Source organism: Ranitomeya variabilis, chromosome 6 (genome assembly GCF_051348905.1).
Source record: "Ranitomeya variabilis isolate aRanVar5 chromosome 6, aRanVar5.hap1, whole genome shotgun sequence".
In the NCBI taxonomy this organism is placed as follows: domain Eukaryota; kingdom Metazoa; phylum Chordata; class Amphibia; order Anura; family Dendrobatidae; genus Ranitomeya; species Ranitomeya variabilis.
The window spans coordinates 168,779,067-168,804,316 of record NC_135237.1 but is presented as its reverse complement, the minus strand read 5'-3'; the positions used below and the strand labels follow the sequence as shown (position 1 = coordinate 168,804,316).

Genomic DNA, 25,250 nt, shown 5'->3' with positions numbered 1-25,250 from the left:
CATATTATTGTTGCTGTAGTACAGACCTCTCCCCCTATAACTATTACAGCAATGCTCATGCTCCACTGCATGCTGCAGTAGAAACCTCTCCCTCTATAACTATTAAAGCAATGCTCATGCTCCACTGCATGCTGTAGTACAGACCTCTCCCCCTATAACTATTACAGCAATGCTCATGCTCCACTGCATGCTGCAGTAGAGACCTCTCCCCCTATAACTATTAGGCTGGGGTCACACATGGCGTAAGAAAATACGCCACGTATTATACGTCCGTACTACGGCCGTAATACGGAGAAATGTCCCCAAAATATTGATCCGTAGTCAGGGTGTTTCAGCGTATTTTGCGCATGGCATCCTCCGTATGTAATCCGTATGGCATCCGTACTGCGAGATTTTCGCGCAGGCTTGCAAAACCGACATCTAATGGATTTATGTGCTCAAATGTTAGGGAAAACATATATACAGTATATATATATATATATGTCATTGAGACACATATATATATATTCTGTATTTAGATTTCATTCAGCGCGATATCTGTGAACAGCCGCTAATTCAATTGCCGGCTTTTCATTTCTCCTGCACAAACCCGACAGGATATGAGACATGGTTTACATACAGTAAACCATCTCATATCCCCTTTTTTTTTGCATATTCCACACTACTAATGTTAGTAGTGTGTATGTGCAAAATTTCAGCGCTGTAGCTGCTGAAATAAAGGGTTAAATGGCGGAAAAAATTGGCGTGGGCTCCCGCGCAATTTTCTCCGCCAGAATGGTAAAGCCAGTGACTGAGGGCAGATATTAATAGCCAGGAGAGGGTCCTTGGTTATTGGCCCCCCCGTGGCTAAAAACATCTGCCCCCAGCCACCCCAGAAAAGGCACATCTGGAAGATGCGCCTATTCTGGCACTTGGCCACTCTCTTCCCACTCCCTGTAGCGGTGGGATATGGGGTAATGAAGGGTTAATGCCACCTTGCTATTGGAAGGTGACATTAAGCCAGATTAATAAAGGAGAGGCGTCAATTATGACACCTATCCATTATTAATCCAATTGTAGGAAAGGGTTAAAAAACACACACACACATGATTTAAAAGTATTTTAATGAAAAAAACACAGCGGTTGTTGTAATAATTTATTGTACTCTCAGTCCATCAGGAACACCCTCGCTTGGAAAAATAATAAACGCACAAGATACATACCTTCTGCTGTCAGATCAGGTCCCACGAAGTAATCCATCTGAAGGGGTTAACTAATATTACAGGCAGAGCTGCGATAATCCACTCGCTCTGCCTGTAATCCCCGGGTGCTGAAAGGAAAGCAGTGATCTATACTTACATTCAGTTGCGGTGATGCGCCCCTGCTGGATGTTCTCATGAACTGCAGCCTGGGAACTTTTTCCCACGCTACAGGTCATATGAGGACATCCACCAGGGGGCGCATCACCGCGACTGAAGGTAACTATAGGTCATTGACCTACATTTCCTTCATTCGCGGTGATGCGCCCCCTGGTGGATGTCCTCATATGACCTGTAGCGTGGGAAAAAGTTCCCAGGCTGCAGTTCATGAGAACATCCAGCAGGGGCGCATCACCGCAACTGAATGTAAGTATAGATCACTGCTTTCCTTTCAGCACCCGGGGATTACAGGCAGAGCGAGTGGATTATCGCAGCTCTGCCTGTAATATTAGTTAACCCCTTCAGATGGATTACTTCGTGGGACCTGATCTGACAGCAGAAGGTATGTATCTTGTGCGTTTATTATTTTTCCAAGCGAGGGTGTTCCTGATGGACTGAGAGTACAATAAATTATTACAACAACCGCTGTGTTTTTTTCATTAAAATACTTTTAAATCATGTGTGTGTGTTTTTTAACCCTTTCCTACAATTGGATTAATAATGGATAGGTGTCATAATTGACGCCTCTCCATTATTAATCTGGCTTAATGTCACCTTCCAATAGCAAGGTGGCATTAACCCTTCATTACCCCATATCCCACCGCTACAGGGAGTGGGAAGAGAGTGGCCAAGTGCCAGAATTGGCGCATCTTCCAGATGTGCCTTTTCTGGGGTGGCTGGGGGCAGATGTTTTTAGCCACGGGGGGGGCCAATAACCATGGACCCTCTCCTGGCTATTAATATCTGCCCTCAGTCACTGGCTTTACCATTCTGGCGGAGAAAATTGCGCGGGAGCCCACGCCAATTTTTTCCGCCATTTAACCCTTTATTTCAGCAGCTACAGCGCTGAAATTTTGCACATACACACTACTAACATTAGTAATGTGGAATATGCAAAAAAAAAGGGGATATGAGATGGTTTACTGTATGTAAACCATGTCTCATATCCTGTCGGGTTTGTGCAGGAGAAATTAAAAGCCGGCAATTGAATTACCGACTTTTCACTAACACCGCTGCGTATTTCTCGCAAGTCACACTGCTGGTCAGTGTGGAATCCGTATTTTTCACGCCCCCATAGACTTTCATTGGCGATTTTTTTGCGCAGTACGCTGACAAACGCAGCATGCTGCGATTTTGTACGGCCGTAGAAAGCCGTATAATACTGAACCGTAATATACGGCTAATAGGAGCAGCCCCATTGAGAAGCATTGTGCCGTATGTAATGCGAGTTTTACGGACGTAGTTTCTGCGCTCTTACGTCCGTAAAACTCGCATGTGTGACCCCAGCCTTAGGCTAAGTGCACACGTTGTGGAATTGCCGCGGAAATTTCCGCAACGCCTGCCGCGGGTATATCGCATGCGGAATTGGCATGCGTATTCCCGCTAAACACTAGCGTTTTGCAAGCGTAATTAGCTTTTACCAATCAGAAAAACAAAAACACAGGTTAAAGGGAACCTGTCACCACGTTTTTGGAAGATGGGATAAAAATAGCGTTAAATAGGGGCAGAGGTGGGCGTTACATTAGAGTGTTTGTTATGCGTTTATTACCCACCTAAGTTGCCGAAATACCTTTGCAAAGTCTCCGTTTTCGCCTGTCAATCAGGCTAGTTTGGTCAGATGGGCGTTGTCTTCCCCCAGATCTTGTTTAGTTTTCCGTTGGTGGCGTAGTGGTGTGCGCATGCCCGAGGTCCCGAATCCTCTGCCAGGGGATTTCAAAGAGCGCGGTGTCCGTTATTGCATTGGTGATCGGTGGGCGCGGCCATCTTCCTTTGGCCGCGCGTGCGCAGAAGCGGCGCTCTGCTTGCCGCGGCGCTCTGCTGGCCGCGGCGCTCTGCTGGCCGCGGCTTCAGGAAAATGGCCGCCGCGATATCCATCTGCGCACGCGCGGCATCCCGCGGCCATTTTCCTGATGCCTCGGCCAGCAGAGCGCCGCTTCTGCGCACGCGCGGCCAAAGGAAGATGGCCGCGCCCACCGATCACCAATGCAATAACGGACACCGCGCTCTTTGAAATCCCCTGGCAGAGGATTCGGGACCTTGGGCATGCGCACACCACTACGCCACCAACGGAAAACTACGCAAAATCTGGGGGAAGACAACGCCCATCTGACCAGACTAGCCTGATTGACAGGCGAAAACGGAGACTTTGCAAAGGTATTTCGGCAACTTAGGTGGGTAATAAACGCATAACAAACACACTAATGTAACGCCCACCTCTGCCCCTATTTAACGCTATTTTTATCCCATCTTCCAAAAACATGGTGACAGGTTCCCTTTAAATAGAAAATTAACCCCTGTGCCCGTTAGGAGATGTTAAGACCATAACGGTCCCGTACATGCAAATATATAAACCTATAAATAATTTATACGAGTCAGACCTCAAAGTACAAAAAATACCAAACTTTATTAAGAACCAAAATAACAGAAGACAACAATGATGGTGATGTATACCAATGCAAAATGACACCGTAGACCTGAGGCATGTATTAATACCAATTATCCCTACTGCCATATATATGTCTCCCATGGAAAGTTAACTTGTTATGCCCAGTGGCATGTTAGCATTGTTCCCGTAGTATTAAATCTCTAATATGGCATAGTAGTATATACTTAAACTGTCATGCTACATTACCTCAAGTCTGATGGTGCCAATGGTGCCGTCCCCTACGCACGTTTCGGCCGCGTGAGCCTTCTTCCGGGGGAGTGGCCCCCGGAATGCATGCTGCAGTAGAAACCCCTCCCCCTATAACTATTACAGCAATGCTCATGCTCCACTGCATGCTGCAGTAGAGACCCCTCCCCCTATAACTATTACAGCAATGCTCATGCTCCACTGCATGCTATAGTAGAGACCTCTCCCCCTATAACTATCACAGCAATGCTCATGCTACTCTGCATACTGTATAGAGACCTCTCCCCCTATAGCTATTACATCAATGGTCATGCTTCACTGCATGCTGTAGTACAGACATCTTCCCCTATAGCTATTACATCAATGGTCATGCTTCACTGCATGCTGTAGAACAGACCTCTCCCCCTATAACTATCACAGCAATGCTCATGCTCCTCTGCATGCTCTATTAGAGACCTCTCCCCCTATAGCTATTACATCAATGGTCATGCTTCACTGCATGCTGTAGTACACACCTCTCCCCCTATATCTATTACAGCAACGGTCATGCTTCACTGCATGCTGTAAAACAAGACCTCTCCCCCTATAACTATTACAGCAATGTTCATGCTCCACTGCATGCTGTAGTAGAGATCTCTCCCCCTATAACTATTACAGCAATGGTCATGCTCCACTACATGCTGTAGTAGAGATCTCTCCCCCTATAACTATTACAGCAATGGTCATGCTCCACTACATGCTGTAGAACAGACCTCTCCCCCTATAACTACTACAGCAATGGTTGATTAGAACTTTGTCCCAGAGATCACACCCCTGACTAGCATTATATTATGGCTTATCATAGCAGTAGTTTACAACATCACATGATGGGAATGTCCCATTAATGGAGGAGTGTCCTAAAAGGATTTAGAAGATCGGTCTACTCTCCCGATATGTCTGTTTCAGCAATTACGGTACTTACATTCATCACATTAAAAAAAGAATAATAAAGCAGCAAACGGCAACTGGTCACGAAATCCATGCCATTATATAGATGCATCTCAAGTATGACTGGCATTTATACTATTTTACATACATAGTCTTGTAACCATTGCAGGGGAAATGTCTTCCATGTCAATATCATTTACATCAATGGCCTAACAACACATAAATAGTAGAGATGATGTGAATACATTTGCAGGATCCGCTCCCGCGGCCACTTCGATGATCCGTGGTGGCCGGATGGGAGCTCAGGGAACAGCCTCCTACATGACAGTACTTTCTGATCCTTTTTTCTATTAGCCAGCTTAGCGATATGTCATCATTGTGGCATTAAGAACATGTCACGTCGTGCCAGGACACCTAATCAAAAGAAGAGCCAAAGATGCTGGGAAACAGAAGGCTGTTCACTGAGCTCCTGTCTGACAACCACAGAATAAAGATGTGACTGCTGGACCGGACTCTGCTAATCAATTTGCAAAATCTATAATAAATAGACCAGGTCTGCAAGAGTCATTCACTGATAGCAGCTCTTGCTGAGGTGGGATTCACACACCGACATTCACAAACGCCAATATCTGACTCCACCAGTGGGTCTCCAGACCCTAGAACAACAGCCTCGTATATGCAGTTTGGATCAGGAGACTCCCAATCGCACTGGACATCACAGTATGTACTCAGAGAATCAATGTCAGATATGTGCAACTGGCCTAATGTGGCAGAAGTCATAAGACCCCAACAAGAACATGTACCCTCTTAGGGGCAACTAGAGATTAGAGTCTTCATGAGAATATCTTGAAGGATATATTCATAAATGGCAGACGTATATGTGACAAAACAAAAAAATATCAGTTTCATCCATCTACATGGGGTTGTTTGGACGACAAGCACACGGTACAAGCCTCATTTAAATTAATGGGACAGTCTCAGAAAAGACTGCAATAGATCACCATGTGCATCTGAATATACAGTTCGTGTTCAGATAGAATGTTTTAAAATTGCAACAAGTAAAAAAGAAAATGAACCGAATTATGTCACATGGAGTATTTAGTCGTTTTGTTTCATGATACATGTATCCAGTCTTTAAAGAGACAGATGAAGTACAACATGTGCCAATTTCTCAGTTACTAGGTGATCAGCTCTAGCTCTATGGTATCTGGACTTAGACTGCTTGTTCATATTTTCTGAATATAAAAGAAAAATAACTTTACAATATAACAATGCGCTAACATACTGAAATATTAATACTGTACTCAGGACTGGGCAAAAGGCAATGAAATCTAGAACTGGCAAGGAACAAGTTAAAATAGCATGCTTGTGGGCTGATCAACCACATTGCTGAAGTCCATTCCTGTTCCAAAATAATGATGAAGGGGAGAAGGGAAAGCAAAAACTTTTTATATACCAGTTTTGAAAATTGTGAATGCACCACTGTGTACAGAAAAGGAGATTGCCGTGACATACAATATACAGTGATCAAGAAGAAAAGGAAAACCACACAGTAATGCACAAATGTCGGAAGAGGAAATTCCAGAGGCATGAGTGAACCATCTAGCACACAGGCCGGAAAGGTACAAGGCGACTTCTGGAGGTAGAAATGTAAAATCATTTATACACTAAACCAGGGGTCCTCAACCTGTGGCTCAGGAGCCAAATGTTGCTGGTGGCTGTCTGCCAGCTTGCCGCATTAGCACTAGGTCTAGCAAACAGCTCAGAAGGGCAGGATTCCAGATGGTGACTTCAGAAGAGCATACGCTGTGCCTTGGTATAGGATGATACTGCCAGTAAGAGAGGTGCTTGAGGCTGGATGTAGAAGTGCAGTTAGGAGTGATTGATGGAAGAATACTGAAAGTGGGAACTCCTATAGGTATACTGTGTCTTGGTGTGGTCTCTATGGGGAAACTTTGGTTGTCATTATACCAGTAATGGGGCTCTGGGTGTTAATACAGTGGGGAAAATCTGGCTCAAGACCCTCGATCCAAGGCTGAAATGTGGCCTTCAAGAACAGAAATGTTGGAAACAACTGTAGTAAACTATCTCTCAACAAAATTAGTAGAATTAAAGCAAAACAGTGGTGGCCAGGAGCAGTGGGCTACTGAAGATTCATGGCTTGAGGAAAAAACCTTTAATCTACCAGGCCTTATTCAGCACTTTCCAGAGCAGTAAATAAATATCTATCTACAGTTGGGTCCAGAAGAGTCCAGAAATATTTGGACAGTAACAAGTGTGGGCGATTTAGCTGTAAACCAAAACAGTCAAGATACAGTTATGTAATCAACATGGCCTTAAAGTGCAGACTCTTAGCTTTAATAGGGACCAAAAGTAATTGGACAATTATCTCAAATGCTCTTTAATGGGCTATTCCCTCATTAATCCATCTGGACTTAATTCTAGGTGTGGCATTTGCATTTTAAAGGTGCTGCTGTGAACCCAGAACATGTGGTCAAATTAGCTCTCAATGGAAGAGAAACAGACCACCATTAGGCTGAAAAAAGAAGGAATCCATTAGAAAGATAGCACAAATGTTAGAACGTGGCCAAATCAGCAGTCTGATACATTCAGGGAAAAAAAAAAAAAAAAAAGAGCGCCGCACTGCTTTGCTTGGGGGCTCAAAAAGGCCTGGATGTCCACTGAGCACAAGAGTGGTGGATGATCCTTTCCATTGTGAAGAAAAAACCCTTCATAACATCCACCTAAGTGAAGAACACTCTCCAGGAATTAGATGTTTCAGTATCTTAAAGTTAGTTTCAGGCCATGTGCACACGTTCAGGATTTTTCGCGTTTTTTCGCTATAAAAACGCAAAAAAAACGCTTACCTATGCCTCCTATTATTTACAGTGTATTCCGCATTTTTTGTGCAAATGTTGCGATTTTTTCCGTGAAAAAATCGCATCGCGGAAAAAAAAGCAACATGTTCATTAAAAATGCGGAATTGCGGGGATTCCGCACACCTAGGAGTGCATTGATCTGCTTACTTCCCGCACGGGGCTGTGCCCACCATGCGGGAAGCAAGCAGATTATGTGCGGTTGGTACCCAGGGTGGAGGAGAGGAGACTCTCCTCCACGCACTGGGCACCATATAATTGGTCAAAAATAAAGAATTAAAATAAAAAATAGTCTTATACTCACCTTCGATGTCTTCCCGCCTCTCAGCTGCATGCTGCCGCTTCAGTTCCTGTAGCTGGTGTGCGGTGAAGGACCTGCCGATGACGTCACGGTCCTGTGACCGTCCTGTGATTGGTCGAGACCGGTCATGTGACCGCGACGTCATGGAAGGTCCTGCGCGCACACACCATCTATACGGAACGGACGCCGGTGAGGATATCAGCTGTCTGCGGGTGAGTATAAGCATTTTTTTTATTTTTTTTATTATTTTTAAACATTCTATCTTTTACTATAGATGCTGCATAAGCTGCATCTATAGTAAAAAGATGGTCACACTTGTCAAACACTATGTTTGACAAGTGTGACCAACCTGTCAGTCAGTTTTCCAAGCGATGCTACAGATCGCTTGGAAAACTTTAGCATTCTGCAAGCTAATTACGCTTGCAGAATGCTAAAAAAAAACGCGAAAAAAAACGCAAAAAAAAATGCGGATTTCTTGCAGAAAATTTCCGGTTTTCTTCAGGAAATTTCTGCAAGAAATCCGGACGTGTGCACATACCCTCACACTAGCGTTCAGCAGGGCTGCGGACGAAAGCCTTCTTCCTCTGTGAAGCCCAGCCCACTGCCACACCTCTTCCTTTAGCTCCGCCTCCATCTGCATGCGTCCCCTATCTTTAACATTGGTTATGTATGGGCCGAGCTTCACGGAGGAAGAAGGCTTTCGTCTGCAGCCCTGCTGAACGCTAATGTGAAACTAGCCTTAGGCCACGTGCGCACGTTGAGTATTTGCTCGCAGAAATTTCTTCAAGGTTTCTGCCTCTCTTGGCAGCAAAAACGCTGCGGAAAAATCTGCTGCGTTTTTGCCTGCGTTTTTTTTCCTGTGCATTCAATGGGGCAAAAGAATTCACATGCTGCAGGTTTAAACACACAGCAAATCCTGAAAGAAAAAATACTGATCATGTGCACCTGGGATGTGGAGTCGGAGTCGTGGAGTCTGACCCCATTTTGGTGGAGTTGGAGTCAGTGTCAAGGAAATTGAGGAGTCAGAGTTTTGGCTTACCGACTCCACAGCCCTGATGTGAACAGCACTTCAGGATTGTCATTGACTGCTGGCATAAAGATTCCCTAGCATTTTGGGGCCAATTCCACAAGGAAAAAACACATCAAAAACGCACCGTGTGAACATAGCCTAAGTCTGTCATAAAGAGAAGAGTTGCTGTGTGCACACGGTGCGTTTTTGATGCGTGGTTATTGATTATAGGGGGACCCTACATCTTTTTTAGGGTCTCCCATTTTAATAGCCAGTAAAGCTAAGTACCGTATTTTTCGGACCATAAGACGCACTTTTTTTCCTCCAAATTTGGGAGGAAAGTGTGGGTGCGTCTTATGGTCCGGATGTAACATGTGGGGAGGGGGCAGCGCCAGTGGGATTAACTGTGATCCCACTCACAGGAGGCAGAAAAATGTCCCCGCTGCCTGGCTGCAGCACTGGCGAAACCACGTGATCCTGATGATTAAAGTGCAGTGAATATTCATTAGCCGCTTCCCCGCCCACCTGTCAGCGCTGAGCAGGGAGCAGCAAATGAATACTCCTTCGCTTAAGCAGCAGGCACACATGGTTTCCCCAGCACCGGATTCCTGCAGCAGCTGGGGAGATCTGTGTGTCCGGTGGAGGCAGCAGCAGGGGGCCAAAGGAGACAAGATCGCTGCATACCTGCCTGGCTGTGCTGGATGCTGAGGCATAAGGACCTGTGTGATGTAATGAAGTGGGCGGACTGGAGCATCACAGGACAGCACAGAGCCCCCCTCTTCTGATGTCATCACAGGTCCTTCAGACACCACACTAGAATCTGCATGCTTTCTCTTATGACCTGTGCTGTGGAGAGGCAACAAGAGGGAAGACTCTGTGCGGTCATGGGTTGCTCACAGCCTGAACTAAGAAATACTTAAAAGGTTAGTCTTTACAACACACAATAAAGCACTCCACCACTCCTGTGGTGAACTATAACTCCCTGCATGCCATAGGATCTGCAGGACAGACTGGGAGTTATAGTTCTCCCATGGGTTCTTAAGGCAGCACTCCAGTGTTATTTTTCAGTGCTGGAGTGGTGCTTTAAATATAAGCCCTGAGCCCCCATTCTTATACTCACCCTCCAGCGTCTTTTTATAGTACTTTACACCACACTCCCCCGCAGCACCATCTTCTACCAGCAGCTTCCAACATAATAACCATTTTTACCAATTTTTTTTATTCAAATATTTTTATTTCCTATTTTTCACCTCTAAAACCTGGGTGCGTCTTATAGTCCGGTGCGTTTTATAGTCCGAAAAATACGGTATATAGTTGTGAGCTGATATTAATAGCCTGGGAAGCTCCATGGGTATTACCCCCTTCCCAGGCTATAATGTACCAGAAAACGGAGAGGAGAGAGAGAGAAAATGATTTGCGTGGAGGATACATGAAAAAACAGATTCAGCAGCCGGATTCATCCTTTCACATCTCAGTTTCATACAGTACAGACCAAAAGTTTGGACACACCTTCTCATTTAAAGATTTTTCTGTATTTTCATGACTATGAAAATTGTACATTCACACTGAAGGCATCAAAACTATGAATTAACACGTGGAATTATATACTTAAAAAAAGTGTGAAACAACTAAAATTATATCTTATATTCTAGGTTCTTCAAAGTAGCCACCTTTTGCTTTGATGACTGCTTTGCACACTCTTGGCATTCTCTTGATGAGCTTCAAGAGGTAGTCACCGGGAATACTTTTTGCATGCTTTAATAGTCTCCATGGGAGACTAGAAGCTGCGGTACTTTGATCGGCACTGCTACACACAGGTGATGATCAGATCACAGCGTCTGATGTTACAGCATAGAGGATGGGATTTGAAGAATCCCGGCTTCCCTGCAGAGATGGACATGCGGCATCTTTCGAGACCACAGCATGTCAATTTATCTTGCGGTGACGCTCCGTCTTCACAAGTTAAATTTCCCATCCAATGTATTGGACGCTGTGATTCTACACAGTTCAGTGAACACATCAGGAATCACCTGCGTTCAAACGCCGGCAGCGATTTGAACGGAGCGGACATGTGCTGCATCCAAAGCACTGCCAGTTCCTGACCATGGAAACATACCTTTAGAGGCACATGTCAGCTGTTCAAAATATGACATGTGCCGGAAAAGATGCGGGCTCAGCGCCGGAGCCAACATCAAAGGGAGGGAGTCCGACATCTGTGTACTATTACTTATGCTGCACACACACTGTACTAATTGTATTTGTCACAGACATCTGTATATCTACCTATTCTATGTGTATTTACTGTGTGTAATCCATCTCTTCTACCCTGTCAGCTCCTGCTGTGATTTTACACTATGCGGCTACTGAATTGCTGGTTTTCTATGTAATATTTACTGTATATATTTATATATGTTTTCTATATGTGTATATCTATTCTAACCTGTCACGCTGTGATTTTACTGTATGCAGCACATGAATTGCCGGCTTTTATTCTAATATATATACACGTGTGTTTTGAAGAATATTTCCTTTGAAAACTAAGTATAAATGACAGAATTATTGCTCCATGTAAAAGCTCAAGTAAAAATTGCATTGCAATCTGGTAGCAATCACACTGCATGTGGATGTAAATTGGATGGTAGGTATGAAAAAGAAAACTGATTGTACTCGCATTAGACTCATGCGACTCTTGGCACGGAGACTTGGACCAATTTTTCGTACGTTTAGTGTGACTCCGGCCTAACATTGAAGCTCCTATAAAAAAGCCAACTGGTAATATAGTAGCAGCAAACCAAAATGTAACAAAAAAAACCCCATAACTTGGCACTCTTTTTTTTTTACCAACTATGTGAATCAAGAATCAGACTAAACAGATGAGAGGACTTCCTCTGCCCAGAGTGAGAACCATGGGAACTCATCTGTCAGTCACAGCTCAAGTTCCAGGCAGTCATGAGGCTTTTAGCTCTCTGCGTGAAGCTTTCCTCCAAATTCTGCAGTTCCAGCGTAACACAAAGCAGTTTTCTTCAGAAGCTCAATGGTCTGTAAACTACCCTTAGAGCCAAGAAGCTCTTCACTTCTCAGGAAGCCTGGGGGTATTTTGGGGGAGTACAATTAAATCTTCATCCCTTGGGGGAATTACAGTATATTTGCATTTCAGTAGAAGGACATCATAATCCACTGCCTAGATGCCTGTCTCACACTTGCATCAGTTATTTTTGTGTAGATAGGGGGAGGGTTTCAAACAAAACTCAAAATATAAATAAAAGAATGCTGATACTATTCATTTCTAGAGCTGATCTCAACAGGGGGGAAACTACACGCCTAAGGGTACCGTCACATTAAGCGACGCTGCAGCGATAGCGACAGCAATGCCGATCGCTGCAGCGTCGCTGTGTGGTCGCTGGAGAGCTGTCACACAGACCGCTCTCCAGCGACCAGCGATGCCGAGGTCCCCGGGTAACCAGGGTAAACATCGGGTTGCTAAGCGCAGGGCCGCGCTTAGTAACCCGATGTTTACCCTGGTTACCAGCGTAAAAGTTAAAAAAACAAACAGTACATGCTCACCTGCGCGTCCCCCAGCCTCTGCATCCTGACGCTGACTGAGCTCCGGCCCTAACAGCAGAGCGGTGACGTCACCGCTGTGCTTTCACTTTCAGTTTAGGGCCGGCGCTTTAGTGTCAGGAAGCAGAGGCTGGGGGACGCGCAGGTGAGTATGTACTGTTTGTTTTTTTAACTTTTACGCTGGTAACCAGGGTAAACATCGGGTTACTAAGCGCGGCCCTGCGCTTAGTAACCCGATGTTTACCCTGGTTACCAGTGTAAAATATCGCTGGTATCGTCGCTTTTGCTGTCAAACACGGCGATACACGGCGACCTAGCGACCAAATAATGTGCAGACCTTCTAGCAGCGACCAGCAATTTCACAGCGGGATCCAGATCGCTGCTGCGTGTCAAATACAGCGATATCGCCATCCAGGTCGCTGCAACGTCACGGATTGCTGGCGATATCGCCTAGTGTGACGGTACCTTTAAAGCCAGCAAATGTGCACATGGTATCTACAAAAGATAACCACAAAAGACAACTACACAAAGCTAGGATCCAAGCATAAAGAAAAACGGGAGTTACAGAACATTAGGATGAGGCTTTTTATTAAATGGATGTACTCATCTAGACCGAGTAAGTAATACATTGACAAGCGTCTGTCACAGGGGGTCACCATCTCCCACATGGGTCATAGTAGTGCCTTCTCCACATACTGTACAGGGTGTCCCTAAAGTCTCAACACATAAGAAATCGTATTAACTATCATTTTAATTAACCATAATAGAATTTTGCAAAGTGCATCAACCTTTACATCACAAATGATAGAAGTCGTATTGAAGTTATTTCATATTTCAATTGAATAAAATGTGAATAAATGTCATTTCTTGAAAATATGTATTTTGCCTGTTTGACCAGACTTTAGGGCCACCCTTTATAATGCAGTTTTACACTCCCAAATTGAAGTAGACTGACTGGAGGTTTTTTTTTTTTAGAGAGACAATTTGCATTCTTTTCTCCTACGGAACCTTGCCTGAAGACTTCCTTACTCAACTGGTCGCTTTAAGGAGAAGCAATCCTCCCCTCTCGTTACATACATGCAGAATTTCTACAGTACATCTTGCGTAGGTCACAATGGGTCTCTAATATCTGTGTGATTCCGATATGTCGGCAGTCATATGATGGCTCCAACTCACATTGTAAGGAACTGTTTTAGTAGCAGTTCCCGCACACATTCATTAACACTGTGATACTGAACATAATCTACAAAATCGACAGCAATACGTGGTGCGTCACGGCATAGCACACAAAAGGAGAAAACCCAGCTATATGTAATGAAGAAACCCGTCACATATACGCCTGTGTGATCCAAGATCAAGCTCGCGGCTGGAACATGTAATCATCTGTCTGACAGCACTCCTGTAAAGCTAAATGACTTGCACCATGCCGGCTTTTCCGGATTGTTTTCCTCTCATTGCACATATATACGGGAGGGGACCTAACTTCAGACATTTCATGGAAGCATCAGTCATCTTGTAAGAGCCTAATGATCAGCATCCGTCACCCAAGAAAGGTGTGATGAGTCCATCAGTAACACATAGAAAGACTGCATCACTTCCATAACTCCCGACTTTCCTCTCCTGAAGAAGATCTACTTCTTACAGGAAACTGTTGCCATAGTTTCATCAAAATTCGCTGTAAGTTAAATCTACTTTCAAGAACCAACCTGACGTTCCAGAAAAGTAAGGTGATGCTGTCAGATGCTACAGGTCCTAAACATACAGGAGGCACAGCAACTAGAGGAAACCACAAAAGAAAAAGACTTCACCTTCTGATTCGTGTTCTTCCATTTCCTCCTGCATGAAGGCAACGTCGTCTGCCTTTCCGGCAGGACAGCAATGCGGCCCCCCAGACATAAATTGGGTAAAAGCTGGTCACTGAGAGCCACCCACGGCCAAACCCTTGCATCCCCAGTCATTTTATGAGGGAGGAGCCGCTTCCTTTTGTCCAGCCCACAGTAGAAAGATGGGAAAAACTTCCGTTCCCACAGTCACCATTGCAATTTGTACACATTCACAGGCGAGCCTTCCTAGTGGTCACAATTAAAGGGATCAGGAATTGGAGCGAATTTGCCCTATGACGAGATTAGCAGATCTTCCTTATTTACAGGCCAGAGGAAACTAGTCCATGCAAACATTAATCCCATCCCAACACCACAAATGGTGCAAAGCCAAAATAAAGAAAAATAAGGAGAGGGGTTTTCAGGAGGTTGTGTTTTCTTTTACACACAGGTGTTGAAAACTACGAACATTACTTATACTTTCAATCGTCTGCGGCTCCTGTATTACTTACCATTACCAAAAAGTAACAAAGTACCATCTACCGTATCAGTCACGATTGCTGCAGCCATTCACTAGCTTTATTAGTGACATGTACAGCATGTGATTGAGGCCAGTGATTGGTTGGAGCTGTCAGGTGATTGGCTCGATACTCGATATTTTTTTTTTTAAGATTATTCCCTAAAATTAAAATATCCTGGAATACTCACTTGTATAGTAATGTGTGCTGACAGTGAAGCGGAGCAGTACAAACAGGAGGCAGGAGTGGCCAACACGACTTCTAAATAGCCATGGAGGGATAACCCCTTCAGAGGAAGAAGATCTGGCAAGTTGAATTTCACCAACCCCCTTCCTTTGTTCCCAAAGAGAGATACAGTTTCCAAAGGTCTGTTAGCACAAACATCTCCAGCTCTCCCTGTGTAGGTAAACTGCACACACAGCTCGGAGCATGGATCTTCTACACATAAGACACCTCGAATGCCTGTCCTCTCAACAGATTTTTCTCCCAACTCCATGCTATGCTGACCAGATGTGCATTTTGGATTGAAGCTTCTGGTAGCAGCTTATCTCCTTGAAGACCAACAGGTGGGACAATTTGAAATCCATCTTTCCTTCATTCATTCCCTTGCCGATTGGGTAGAGGACCTCACACATCAGATCAAGAGCCTGAACAACATGACAGCCACAAATTAGGAGCTGTAGTTCCTGACCTCAGCCTAGCTCAGTCTCGCTGATCTCATCATAATGGACATGGCCTGGGGAGACAGCTGTCAACTAAAAGAGCATTCATACTGCCATCTTATTCTAGAAAATACACTGATTAATGAGAGAAATAAGTGACCTAGTAGGGCAGTAGACTAGAGGAACTGTGGCTTTCTGCGCCTGCTACTCCATAGCCAGGATGCAGGCTGCTATAGATGGCAGCCTGCCTTCTGATGGAGCTATAGGCCCCACTGCAATAACCTGAGCTTATTACCATGGCTGCTGTAAGATCTGCAGCACAGCGAAGCTTCCTGTGAAACTGAGACCAGTCTGGTAAGGGAAACATTCTAAATTGCACCGTGAAGGAAGTGATGTGAATGGCTGAAATGTATGCCAAATATGACCTGATATACAGGATACCCACCCCTTCTACCATCCACCGGCCTTTAACGGTCCCACAGTACAAGAAAAGACCTCAGAAGCATATTTAGGTATAAATGTTAAATACAACAATGGGCAATTAATGCATATCTGCACTCTAGCACACAGCACACGTAGAAAAACATCGCCCTGCTGCTATAATCCCCCAAAAGTTAAAACCACACATACAAACCTAAACAACCCAGAAACTGTCCAGATTCTCCTGCTTTCCTTTCGAGTGGGTGGCTCCTCTAAATTAATATTCTGCCAGCACTTTAGGAGCTGGAACTTCCCTTTCCCTCACGTCTCAGTATACACTGTGCCTGCATTTGTTTGATAACTTCTCTTCCTCTCCTCTATCCCAATATGGCTGAATATACAGTGCACGGTCTGACTGCCTTCCTGCTGCACAGCAGACACCATAGTAAACATGATAGGTTCCCATTGAGTCCTCTGATTTCTAGCACAAAGAAAAGTTGTCCTTTCTTTACACATCGCGCTCCACTAACATTCGACAGATTTCTGATGTCCGCCATTTCTCAGAAATCTTTTGAAAAGTGTCCCGACAGTCACAGCGACACTTGCCCGTGCCGTCACACAGCGACAGGTCCCAATGGTCACTCGCCCGCGCCGTCACACAGTGACACTCGCCCGTGCCGTCACACAGTGACAGGTCCCAATGGTCACTTGACCGCACAGTCACACAGCGACATGTCCCTATGGTCACTCACCCACGTCGTCACACAGCGACATGTCCCTATGGTCACTCGCCCGCGCCGTCGCACAGCGACATGTCCCTATGGTCACTCGCCCGCGCCATCACACTGCGACACTCATCCGCACCGTCACACAGCGACACTCGTCCATGCCATCACACAGTGACACTTGCCCGCGCCGTCACACAGCGACATGTCCCTATGGTCACTCGCCCGCGCCGTCACACTGTGACACTCATCCGCACCGTCACACAGCGACACTTGCCTGCGCCGTCACACAGAGACATGTCCCTATGGTCACTCGCCCGCACCGTCACACAGCGACATGTCCCTATGGTCACTCGCCCGCGCCGTCACACAGCGACATGTCCCTATGGTCACTCGCCCGCGCCGTCACACAGCGACATGTCCCTATGGTCACTCGCCCGCGCCGTCACACAGCGACATGTCCCTAAGGTCACTCGCCCGCGCCGTCATACAGCAACATGTCCCTATGGTCACTCGCCCGCGCCGTCACACAGCGACATGTCCCTATGGTCACTCGCCCGCGCCGTCACACAGCGACATGTCCCTATGGTCACTCGCCCGCGCCGTCATACAGCAACATGTCCCTATGGTCACTCGCCCGCGCCGTCACACAGCGACATGTCCCTAAGGTCACTCGCCCGCGCCGTCATACAGCAACATGTCCCTATGGTCACTCGCCCGCGCCGTCACACAGCGACATGTCACTTGTCCCAATAATGACGGCCTGGCTTCTTCTGAAGTGACTTTTCCAGCCTGCTGTGCCCTGTGCCCACTGCTCCAGTGATAGAGGAGGCCACAATGGTCCAGTCCACACACACAGCACAGATGTGGCCCCCGCTCAGGCCACTGTGGGAGAGTCCAGCATCCTATGCTCCCCGCCTGCTGTGTACCCCAGCTCCTCACACATGGACACTGCACAGCCGCCGGTAATACCGGTCCCGGCCGCCCGCCTGTCAGCAGCAGGCCGTCCCTGTCCTCCCCTCTTCCTGGCTGCGGGGCCTCTTCCCTTCATTCAGAGGGCCCCAGCCCGCTGTTCCGCACACACGCACAGGCCGGATATGAGACTCACCCATGGTGACTCCGGTGCTGGACCCTCTGCCTCCGCCTGGCTAGCTGCGCGTCTCTGTGCTCTCAGTACTGACACAGCCCCGGGACGTCGCCGTACGCGCTACGTCTACGGACGGCAAGGAAGCGGCGACTTCAGCCCACACGGTGACGTCACGGAATGGGAGGAGCTGCGGCTGTGGAATCCGCCCGCCCTGCTCGTACAGCGGGAGATGGGAGGAGGGAGTGGCGGATGAGGGAGAGGAGAGACGTAGGCCGCTTCCGCCCGAACTCCACGGCCGCCCACCGAAGGGGGAATGACGAACGCTGCGGCGCTGGAGTGTGACAAAATGGAGGCCGCACAGCCTGACGTGGATGTCCTGTGTGCTGACGGGGGAGAACATGTCTTCCACTGCGGATACCGTGTGTACATAGGAGGAGCACTGTGTACGGTTACACATCAGTGCAAACCTGGTGCTTCACGGCGTGGGGAACTACAAGTCTCAGCATGACGTACTGTCTGGTATATCCGGCTCTGAATTACACAGTGTGTGTATATATATATATATATATATATATATATATATATATATATATATATATATATATATATATATATATATATATATATATATATCTCCCATAGTTGCGCCTACAACACCACAACTCCGCACTAACCAGAGGGCTCGTATCTCTGGCACCGCATGGCGGAGGTAAAAACCTAATGCTTTCACACTTCCGTCTATTTATATCCGTCACAATCCGTCGTTTTGGGGAAAAAACGCATCCTGCAAATTTTTTACTGCAGGATGCGTTTTTTCCCATAGACTTGTATTGCAGATGGATCGTGACGTATGGCCACACGCTGCGTCCGTCGTGCACTGGATGCGCCGGGTTTTGGCGGCCTGTCTTGGAAAAACGTTCAAGGGAACGCTTTTCTGTACGTCGCATCCAGTTTTCCCGTCTGCGCACGCCCTGCAGGAAATGTCTCTCTCTGACTCTTTCCTGCCCGGCAACGCAGACGGAAATGTGAAAGCAAACACGTCGCGTGATGCTTCGTGACGGGCGACTACCGACGGAAGTGTGAAAGAAGACTAAGAGAAAACCGGTTCGTTTCTTCCTGGTGACGAGTCGTCTCTAAATGGCAAGTGCACCCCAAGCCGTGTGTGTGTGGGCCTGCATCTCCGGCTGCGCTGGCTCTGCCCACACGCGGCTAATGTGCTGCTTTTTCCACAGCTAAAACCTGCTCTCTTGGCAGTAAAACACGCTGTGTCCAAACACTCGTTTTTGCAGCGTTTTCTCACACTCCTTGTTTCCTAGGGGTGAAAAATGCTGAAATGACTGATATGCTGCAACTGTCAGAAGCGCTGCAGTGCTCAGCTGGTCGGGGAAAGAAGCGGCCTGGGATTTCTGAAATCTCATAGCTTTTGCTGGTGCTGTAACAAGCAGCTTTTAACTTGCAAAGAAAGTATGTGAGAACAAAGCCTAAGGCTTCTTTCACACTAGCGTCGGGCTCGGCCCGTCGCCGTGCGTCGGGCTGAGGTCCCCGACGCTAGCGTTGTCCCCGCCACACAACGGGTGCAGCGGATGCATTTTTCCAGCGCATCCGCTGCCCCATTGTGAGGTGCAGGGAGGTGGGGGCGGAGTTCCGGCCGCGCATGCGCGGTCGGAAAAAGCGGACCGTCGTGAGCAAAAAACGTTACATGTAGCGTTTTTTGCTCCCGACGGTCCGCCACTGCACGACGCATTCGTCGCACGACGGGTGCGACGTGTAGCAATCCGTCACAATGCGTCGCTTCATGTTAATCAATGGTGAAAAAACGCATCCTGCAAACACTTTTGCAGGATGCGTTTTTTCGGCAAAACGACGCATTGTGACGGAATGCAGTTAACGCTAGTGTGAAAGTAGCCTAAGTTGTTCCTGGTGCATAAATTTATTAAACATCTACTGTAGACAAAGCACAAGTAATTTGCACCCAAATAAATTCTGAAAAATGGGTATTTTTATTGATAAAGATAGCTTCTTTTTTTTTTTTTGCTGTAGAAAAAAACCCGCTGCCTGTGAATCAAGCTGAAGAGATTGGGTGGTGAAATAACCTCGGTGGCAGATCTGGTGAAGTGCTCCGTTACTCCCAGAGCACTTTACACCTGAATTAAAACACTAATTTCTAGTGAATGCAGCAACAAATAGAAGATCTAAAGATTGAAAATGGACCCAATGCATCAAAACCAACGATTGGCTGTTAGACGCAAGACGTGATTGCCTAGCAAACAGGGCAAAGCCTCAAGTGTGTTGCGGCTGTCGAACAGCTGTGAGACATGCAGCCGCGGGAACTAGAACATAGTATCCGAGCACGCTGAAGTCACTCGGTTAGCACCCGAGCATGATAACACCTTATCCGAGCACGTCTGCTTATCACTAGTTCTGAACCATGAAAAAACCTTTATTCCCTAACAGGCATTATTTCTGGGGGTCCTTGGAGTGCCAGGCCTGCGAGGGAAGGGTCCGAGGCCTGGATAACGTTTTATTACTATAGTGAATTGCTACAATACCCACTTTGACTAAAACACTGATAATTCTCTATGTCACCGTATATATGTGGAGACTCCAATCCCGTTTGGCTGGCCTGTTCATCATGTGAACTTTCAGATAGACTCATTTTATGTCAATAAAGTGATGTGAGCATGCGGTGTAGAACTTTGTGAATTATAAATGGCCCTCGGTGTTCCTGCCTTTTCTTGTCCTAACATTTACTGAATATAAATCAAAATTCACTACTGATTTGCAGCAGTATTAATATATATAACTGATACTGGTGGAGTCAACAGTACACCTGTGGATCCCAGTAACATTCTTACTGGAATTCGCTTGTATCAGCAACTTATTAGCCTTAGGGATAGCTTTGTGTCTAAGCAAATCTCCACTTTTATTTCTAAACTGTTAAATATAAACTGCTTTCCCTGCTCTCTTCTTAACACTTCACAGTTGGATTTAACACTCAACAGAAACTAGAATCATTTGATAGCTAAGTCTAGCGACTCTAGGTTCTTGTGTATCTGGAGCGTTTCACAATATTCATCACAATTTCCTACTCGCTATGCTTCACACTAGTGGCCTTATCAAACAGATGAACTGATGAACACTACATGGACAACCCCTTCTCAATCACTATAATTAACTTATGTAAAATAACAACCGTCATACTCACATCCAGCGCCTATGAAGCTGGGAAAAGTACACCCGACTTCAGAGGTACAATGACATAGGTGAGGAAAGGCGCGCATGTGCAAGCTTTATAGTGAGTAGGTGATAACGTAGATGAGGAAAGCTGCGCGCATGCATCAAGATTTGTAGTGAGCAGGTGATGAAGTAGGTGAGGAAAGATTTGTAGCGAGCAGGCGATGACGTAGGTGAGGAAAGTCACGCGCATGCGCAAGATTTGTAGCGAACAGGCGGTGAAGTAGGTGAGGAAAGATTTGTAGCGAGCAGGCTATGACGTGGGTGAGGAAAGCCGCGCGCATGTGCAAGATTTGTAACAAACTGGTGATGACGTCAGCTATTGCAAATCATGCAATCTTGCCAAAAAGGGCATGATGACATTCTTTGAGGGCCAGCTAGACTGGAGAAAGCAACACCCAATCGATTAGTGAAAGGGCTTAATTAGTAGTGAGGAGCGAATGTACTCGTTGCTCGGGTGACCTCCGAGTATTTGTTATTGCTCGGAGATATAGTTTTCATTGCCTCAGTTGCATGATTTACGGCTTCCAGATACGCTGAATACGTGTGAGGAATGCCTGTTTGTTAGGGAATTCCCACATGTATTCAGCGCATCTGGAAGCCGTAAATCATGCAACTGAGGCGATGAAAACTATATCTCCGAGCAATAACAAATACTCGGAGGTCACCCGAGCGTGCTCGGGAAAACCCGAGCAACAAGTACACTCGCTCATCACTATTAATTAGCATAGGAAAAATGAATGTTACATTTTTCACCATAATGGCTGGTTAGGCAGGGTATTTAACAACAAATACACAAATGCTGGTGGGTTGGAGGGCATGCGGGACCTGTCAGGATCCCTTTAATATGTTAATATTAAATTATATGCCTCTATCAAAGATTTAACATGCGATTACACCTACGGCTGTTAGGGGCACATGACAGCTGATCATGTTATGAAAAAGGTGCGGACTCATCGCCGGATCCCACACCAAACGGGGAGGCACCCAATGACGAACACTGGACGGCATTGGGTATTACAGGGTTAAAAAAAGTAACTAAAAAAATTAATTTGCCAGCATTTTTTATGCCGAGCCAAAGAATGTTTTTGATTTTGGTTCAAGCGTTACATAAAGTGAAAGACATGCTAAGCTCAGAGACCTAGCTAAGGGTATGTGCACAATCGGCATTTTTTTTTTCTGCACGGTTTTGTCACCAAACCTGAAGGATTTCCTAGTACCAGTGAAGTGACTGAGATTCCTGAAGTCTCATGCACTCAATTATTTTTTCCTTGCAGCTTTGTCAGTTCTCTTCGTTTCCACAATGAGTATTTGGTGAGTTTTTGAGGTTGCACATTTTCTGCACCTATTAAGTAAATTAGGTTACTTGCATTTTTTTGAGTTTTTGATTGTTTTTTTTTGTTGCAGATTTACTAACGAGTGGTGAAAGATTTGTAACAAAAAACACGACAAAATGTAAATGTTTTACTCATCATGTTTCTTGACAAAAGATGTAGAAGTAGTGCAGAAATTGCTGCTGCAAATACCTAACGTTTGGACATACCTTTGGGCTACGTTCCCACGATACGCGTTTTTTGGTGAGTTTTTGATGTTGCAGAATTTCTGCACCTATTTAGTAAAACAGTTTACTTGCATTTTTAAAAAATATACAGAGTGAAAAATTCACAAATAAATCATTGTGAAAACGTAACCTTAGTCTACATTCCCACGATGAGCTTTGTCTGAGTTTTTTACGCAGCAGAATTTCTACACAATTTCTGCACCTAATATTTAAATTATGTAACTTGTGTTTTTGCATTTTTTAGTATGCATTTTGATCACATTTTTTGCATCTGTTTTTTTGTCTTTTTGGTGTGTAATGCTGTAAATAAAGCTGTTGTGTTTTTGATATCTCCTAGTATTTGACTTAAACAAAACTTTATTGATATACCGTATTTTTCGGATTATAAGATGCACTTTTTTCCCCCAAATTTAGGGGGGAAAATGGGGGGTGTGTTTTATAATGCGGATATACCTTACCAGTACCGTTTCTGCAGGCTGGGATGAGGGGGTGTCCGGCGCTGCTGCAAGTGCCTGGCAGTGCTGCGGGGGTGTCTGGCGCTGCTGCGGGGGTATCAGGTGCTGCTGCACGTGTCTCTGGTACTTCGGGGGGCTCTGTGGACATTTTGTGAAAGGCGCAGATGGAGATCTCGGCATCAAGATCTCGGGAGATGAGATCCCAGCGCTCACCGGATTTTTCCCACAGTCCTGAGGTCACCGCAGTTCAGCCCAGCCTTGATGATGTCACCGCTGGTGAATGATGCTGCGCTCTCCTAAGCACATTCGCCAGTGGTTTTCAGCCGAGACTGTCGCATCTTGGCACTGTCCTGGTTGAAAATTATTTAGCCCCCAGACATTGATTACAGCGTGGGACAGAACGACGGACATGTATGGTATATTGTTGGTTTATTATTTTATTTTTATTACAGGAGATGAGAGCTTCGGGGAATTAGGTGTTGCAGTAATTATGGTTTAATTTAGAATATTAACCCCTTCACAAACTTCGCCGTACTAGTTCTGCTCTGCGGAAACTGCATTTCCATCCAGAGCAGTGCTAGTACGGTGGCATGATCACCGCGGCCTCATTCTGTGCGCCCCGGTGATCGAGTGTGGGTGTCAGCTGTACGTGACAGCTGACACCCCGCAGCAACGCCCACGATCGGTGCTAGCTCCGATCGTGGGCATTTAACGCCTATGATGCCGCTGTCAGTACTGACAGCGGCATAGAGAACAATCGCGCAGGGAGGGGGCTCTCTGCTCTCTCCCACCGGTACAACACAATGCAATTGCGTTGTTCCTGTGGTCTCCATGGAGATCCCCAGCTCCAAGATGGCCGCGGGGTCCTTCAGTGAGGTGGTTTGTCAGCGCCTGCTGAGAGCAGACACCGGCAGCCTCCTACACTGCCTGTCAGATTGCTGATCTGACACTGTGCTATGCAAAGTGTCAGATCAGCAATCTGACTTTATATAGTAATGTCCCAACCTGGGATAATGTAATAAAGGTAAAAAAAAAAAAAAATTATAATGTGTAAAAATATATATAAAAAAATCCCCAAATAAAGAAAAAATAAATATTTTACCAATAAATACATATATTTATGTAAATAAAAAAAACTATAAAAGTACATATATTTAGTATTGCCGCATCTGTAACGACCCAACTTACAAAACTGTCCCACTAGTTACCCCCTTTAGTGAATACCATAAAAAAAGCAAAAAAAATGCCTTATCATACCACCGAACAAAAAGTGGAATAACACGCGATCAAAAAGATGGATATAAATAAAAGTGGTACCGCTGAAAACGACATCTTGTCCCGCAAAAAACAGAGCTATATGGTGGCTTATCACTGGAAAAATAAAAAAGTTATAGCTCTCAGAATAAAGCGATGCAAAAATAATTATTTTTCTATAAAATAATTTTCATTGTATAAAAGCGCTAACACATAAAAAAATATATAAATGAGATATCAATGTAATCGTACTTATCCGAAGAATTAAACTGCTTTATCAATTTTACCACACGCGGAATGGTATAAATGCCCCCCCCCCTCAAAAGAAATTCATGAATTGCTGGTTTTCATTCTGCCTAACAAAAAGCAATCAAAAAAGCCATGTGCCCGAAAATGGTACGAAGAAAAACGTCAACTTGTCACACAAAAAACAAGACCTCACATGACTCTGTGGGCCAAAATATGGAAAAATTATAGCTCTCAAACTGTGGTGATACAAAAAATATTTTTTGCAATAAAAAAGCGTCTTTTAGTGTGTGACAGCAGCCAAACATGAAACCCGCTATAAATCAAACCGCCCTTTATCACCCCCTTAGTTAGGAAAAAATATTTCAAAAAAAAAAATTATTTTCATTTTCCCGTCAGGGTTGGGGTTCCAGCCAATTTTGTATTGAAAAAGTCAAACGGCGCTCCTTCCGCTCCGAGCTCTGCCATGCGCCCAGACAGTGGTTTACCTGCTTATATGGGGTATCAGCGTACTCAAGACAAATTGTACAACAATTTTTGTGGTCCAATTTGTCCTTTTACCCTT

The 25,250-nt window shown here is 45.4% G+C and overlaps 1 protein-coding gene and 1 long non-coding RNA gene across 5 annotated transcripts in view; one reads left to right on the top strand and one right to left on the bottom strand.

Annotated features, from left to right (window-relative positions):
• SEPTIN7 (septin 7) overlaps positions 1-18,308 on the bottom strand; it is a 127,135-nt gene extending 108,827 nt beyond the window's left edge. For 2 of the 4 annotated variants that reach the window (XM_077269224.1, XM_077269225.1), the window contains exon 1: positions 17,957-17,975. In XM_077269224.1, the coding sequence (XP_077125339.1) occupies positions 17,957-17,960 (4 nt within the window). In that variant the 5' untranslated portion in view covers positions 17,961-17,975. Of the gene's footprint in view, positions 1-17,956 lie in introns of all 4 variants that reach the window. The other 2 variants (XM_077269227.1, XM_077269229.1) reach the window with 2 other exon arrangements.
• Positions 18,286-20,619, top strand: LOC143782110 (uncharacterized). The gene is made up of 2 exons (XR_013216872.1): positions 18,286-18,454; positions 19,976-20,619. It is a non-coding gene; the product is annotated as an uncharacterized LOC143782110 (long non-coding RNA).
• Positions 20,620-25,250: the final 4,631 nt, after the last annotated feature.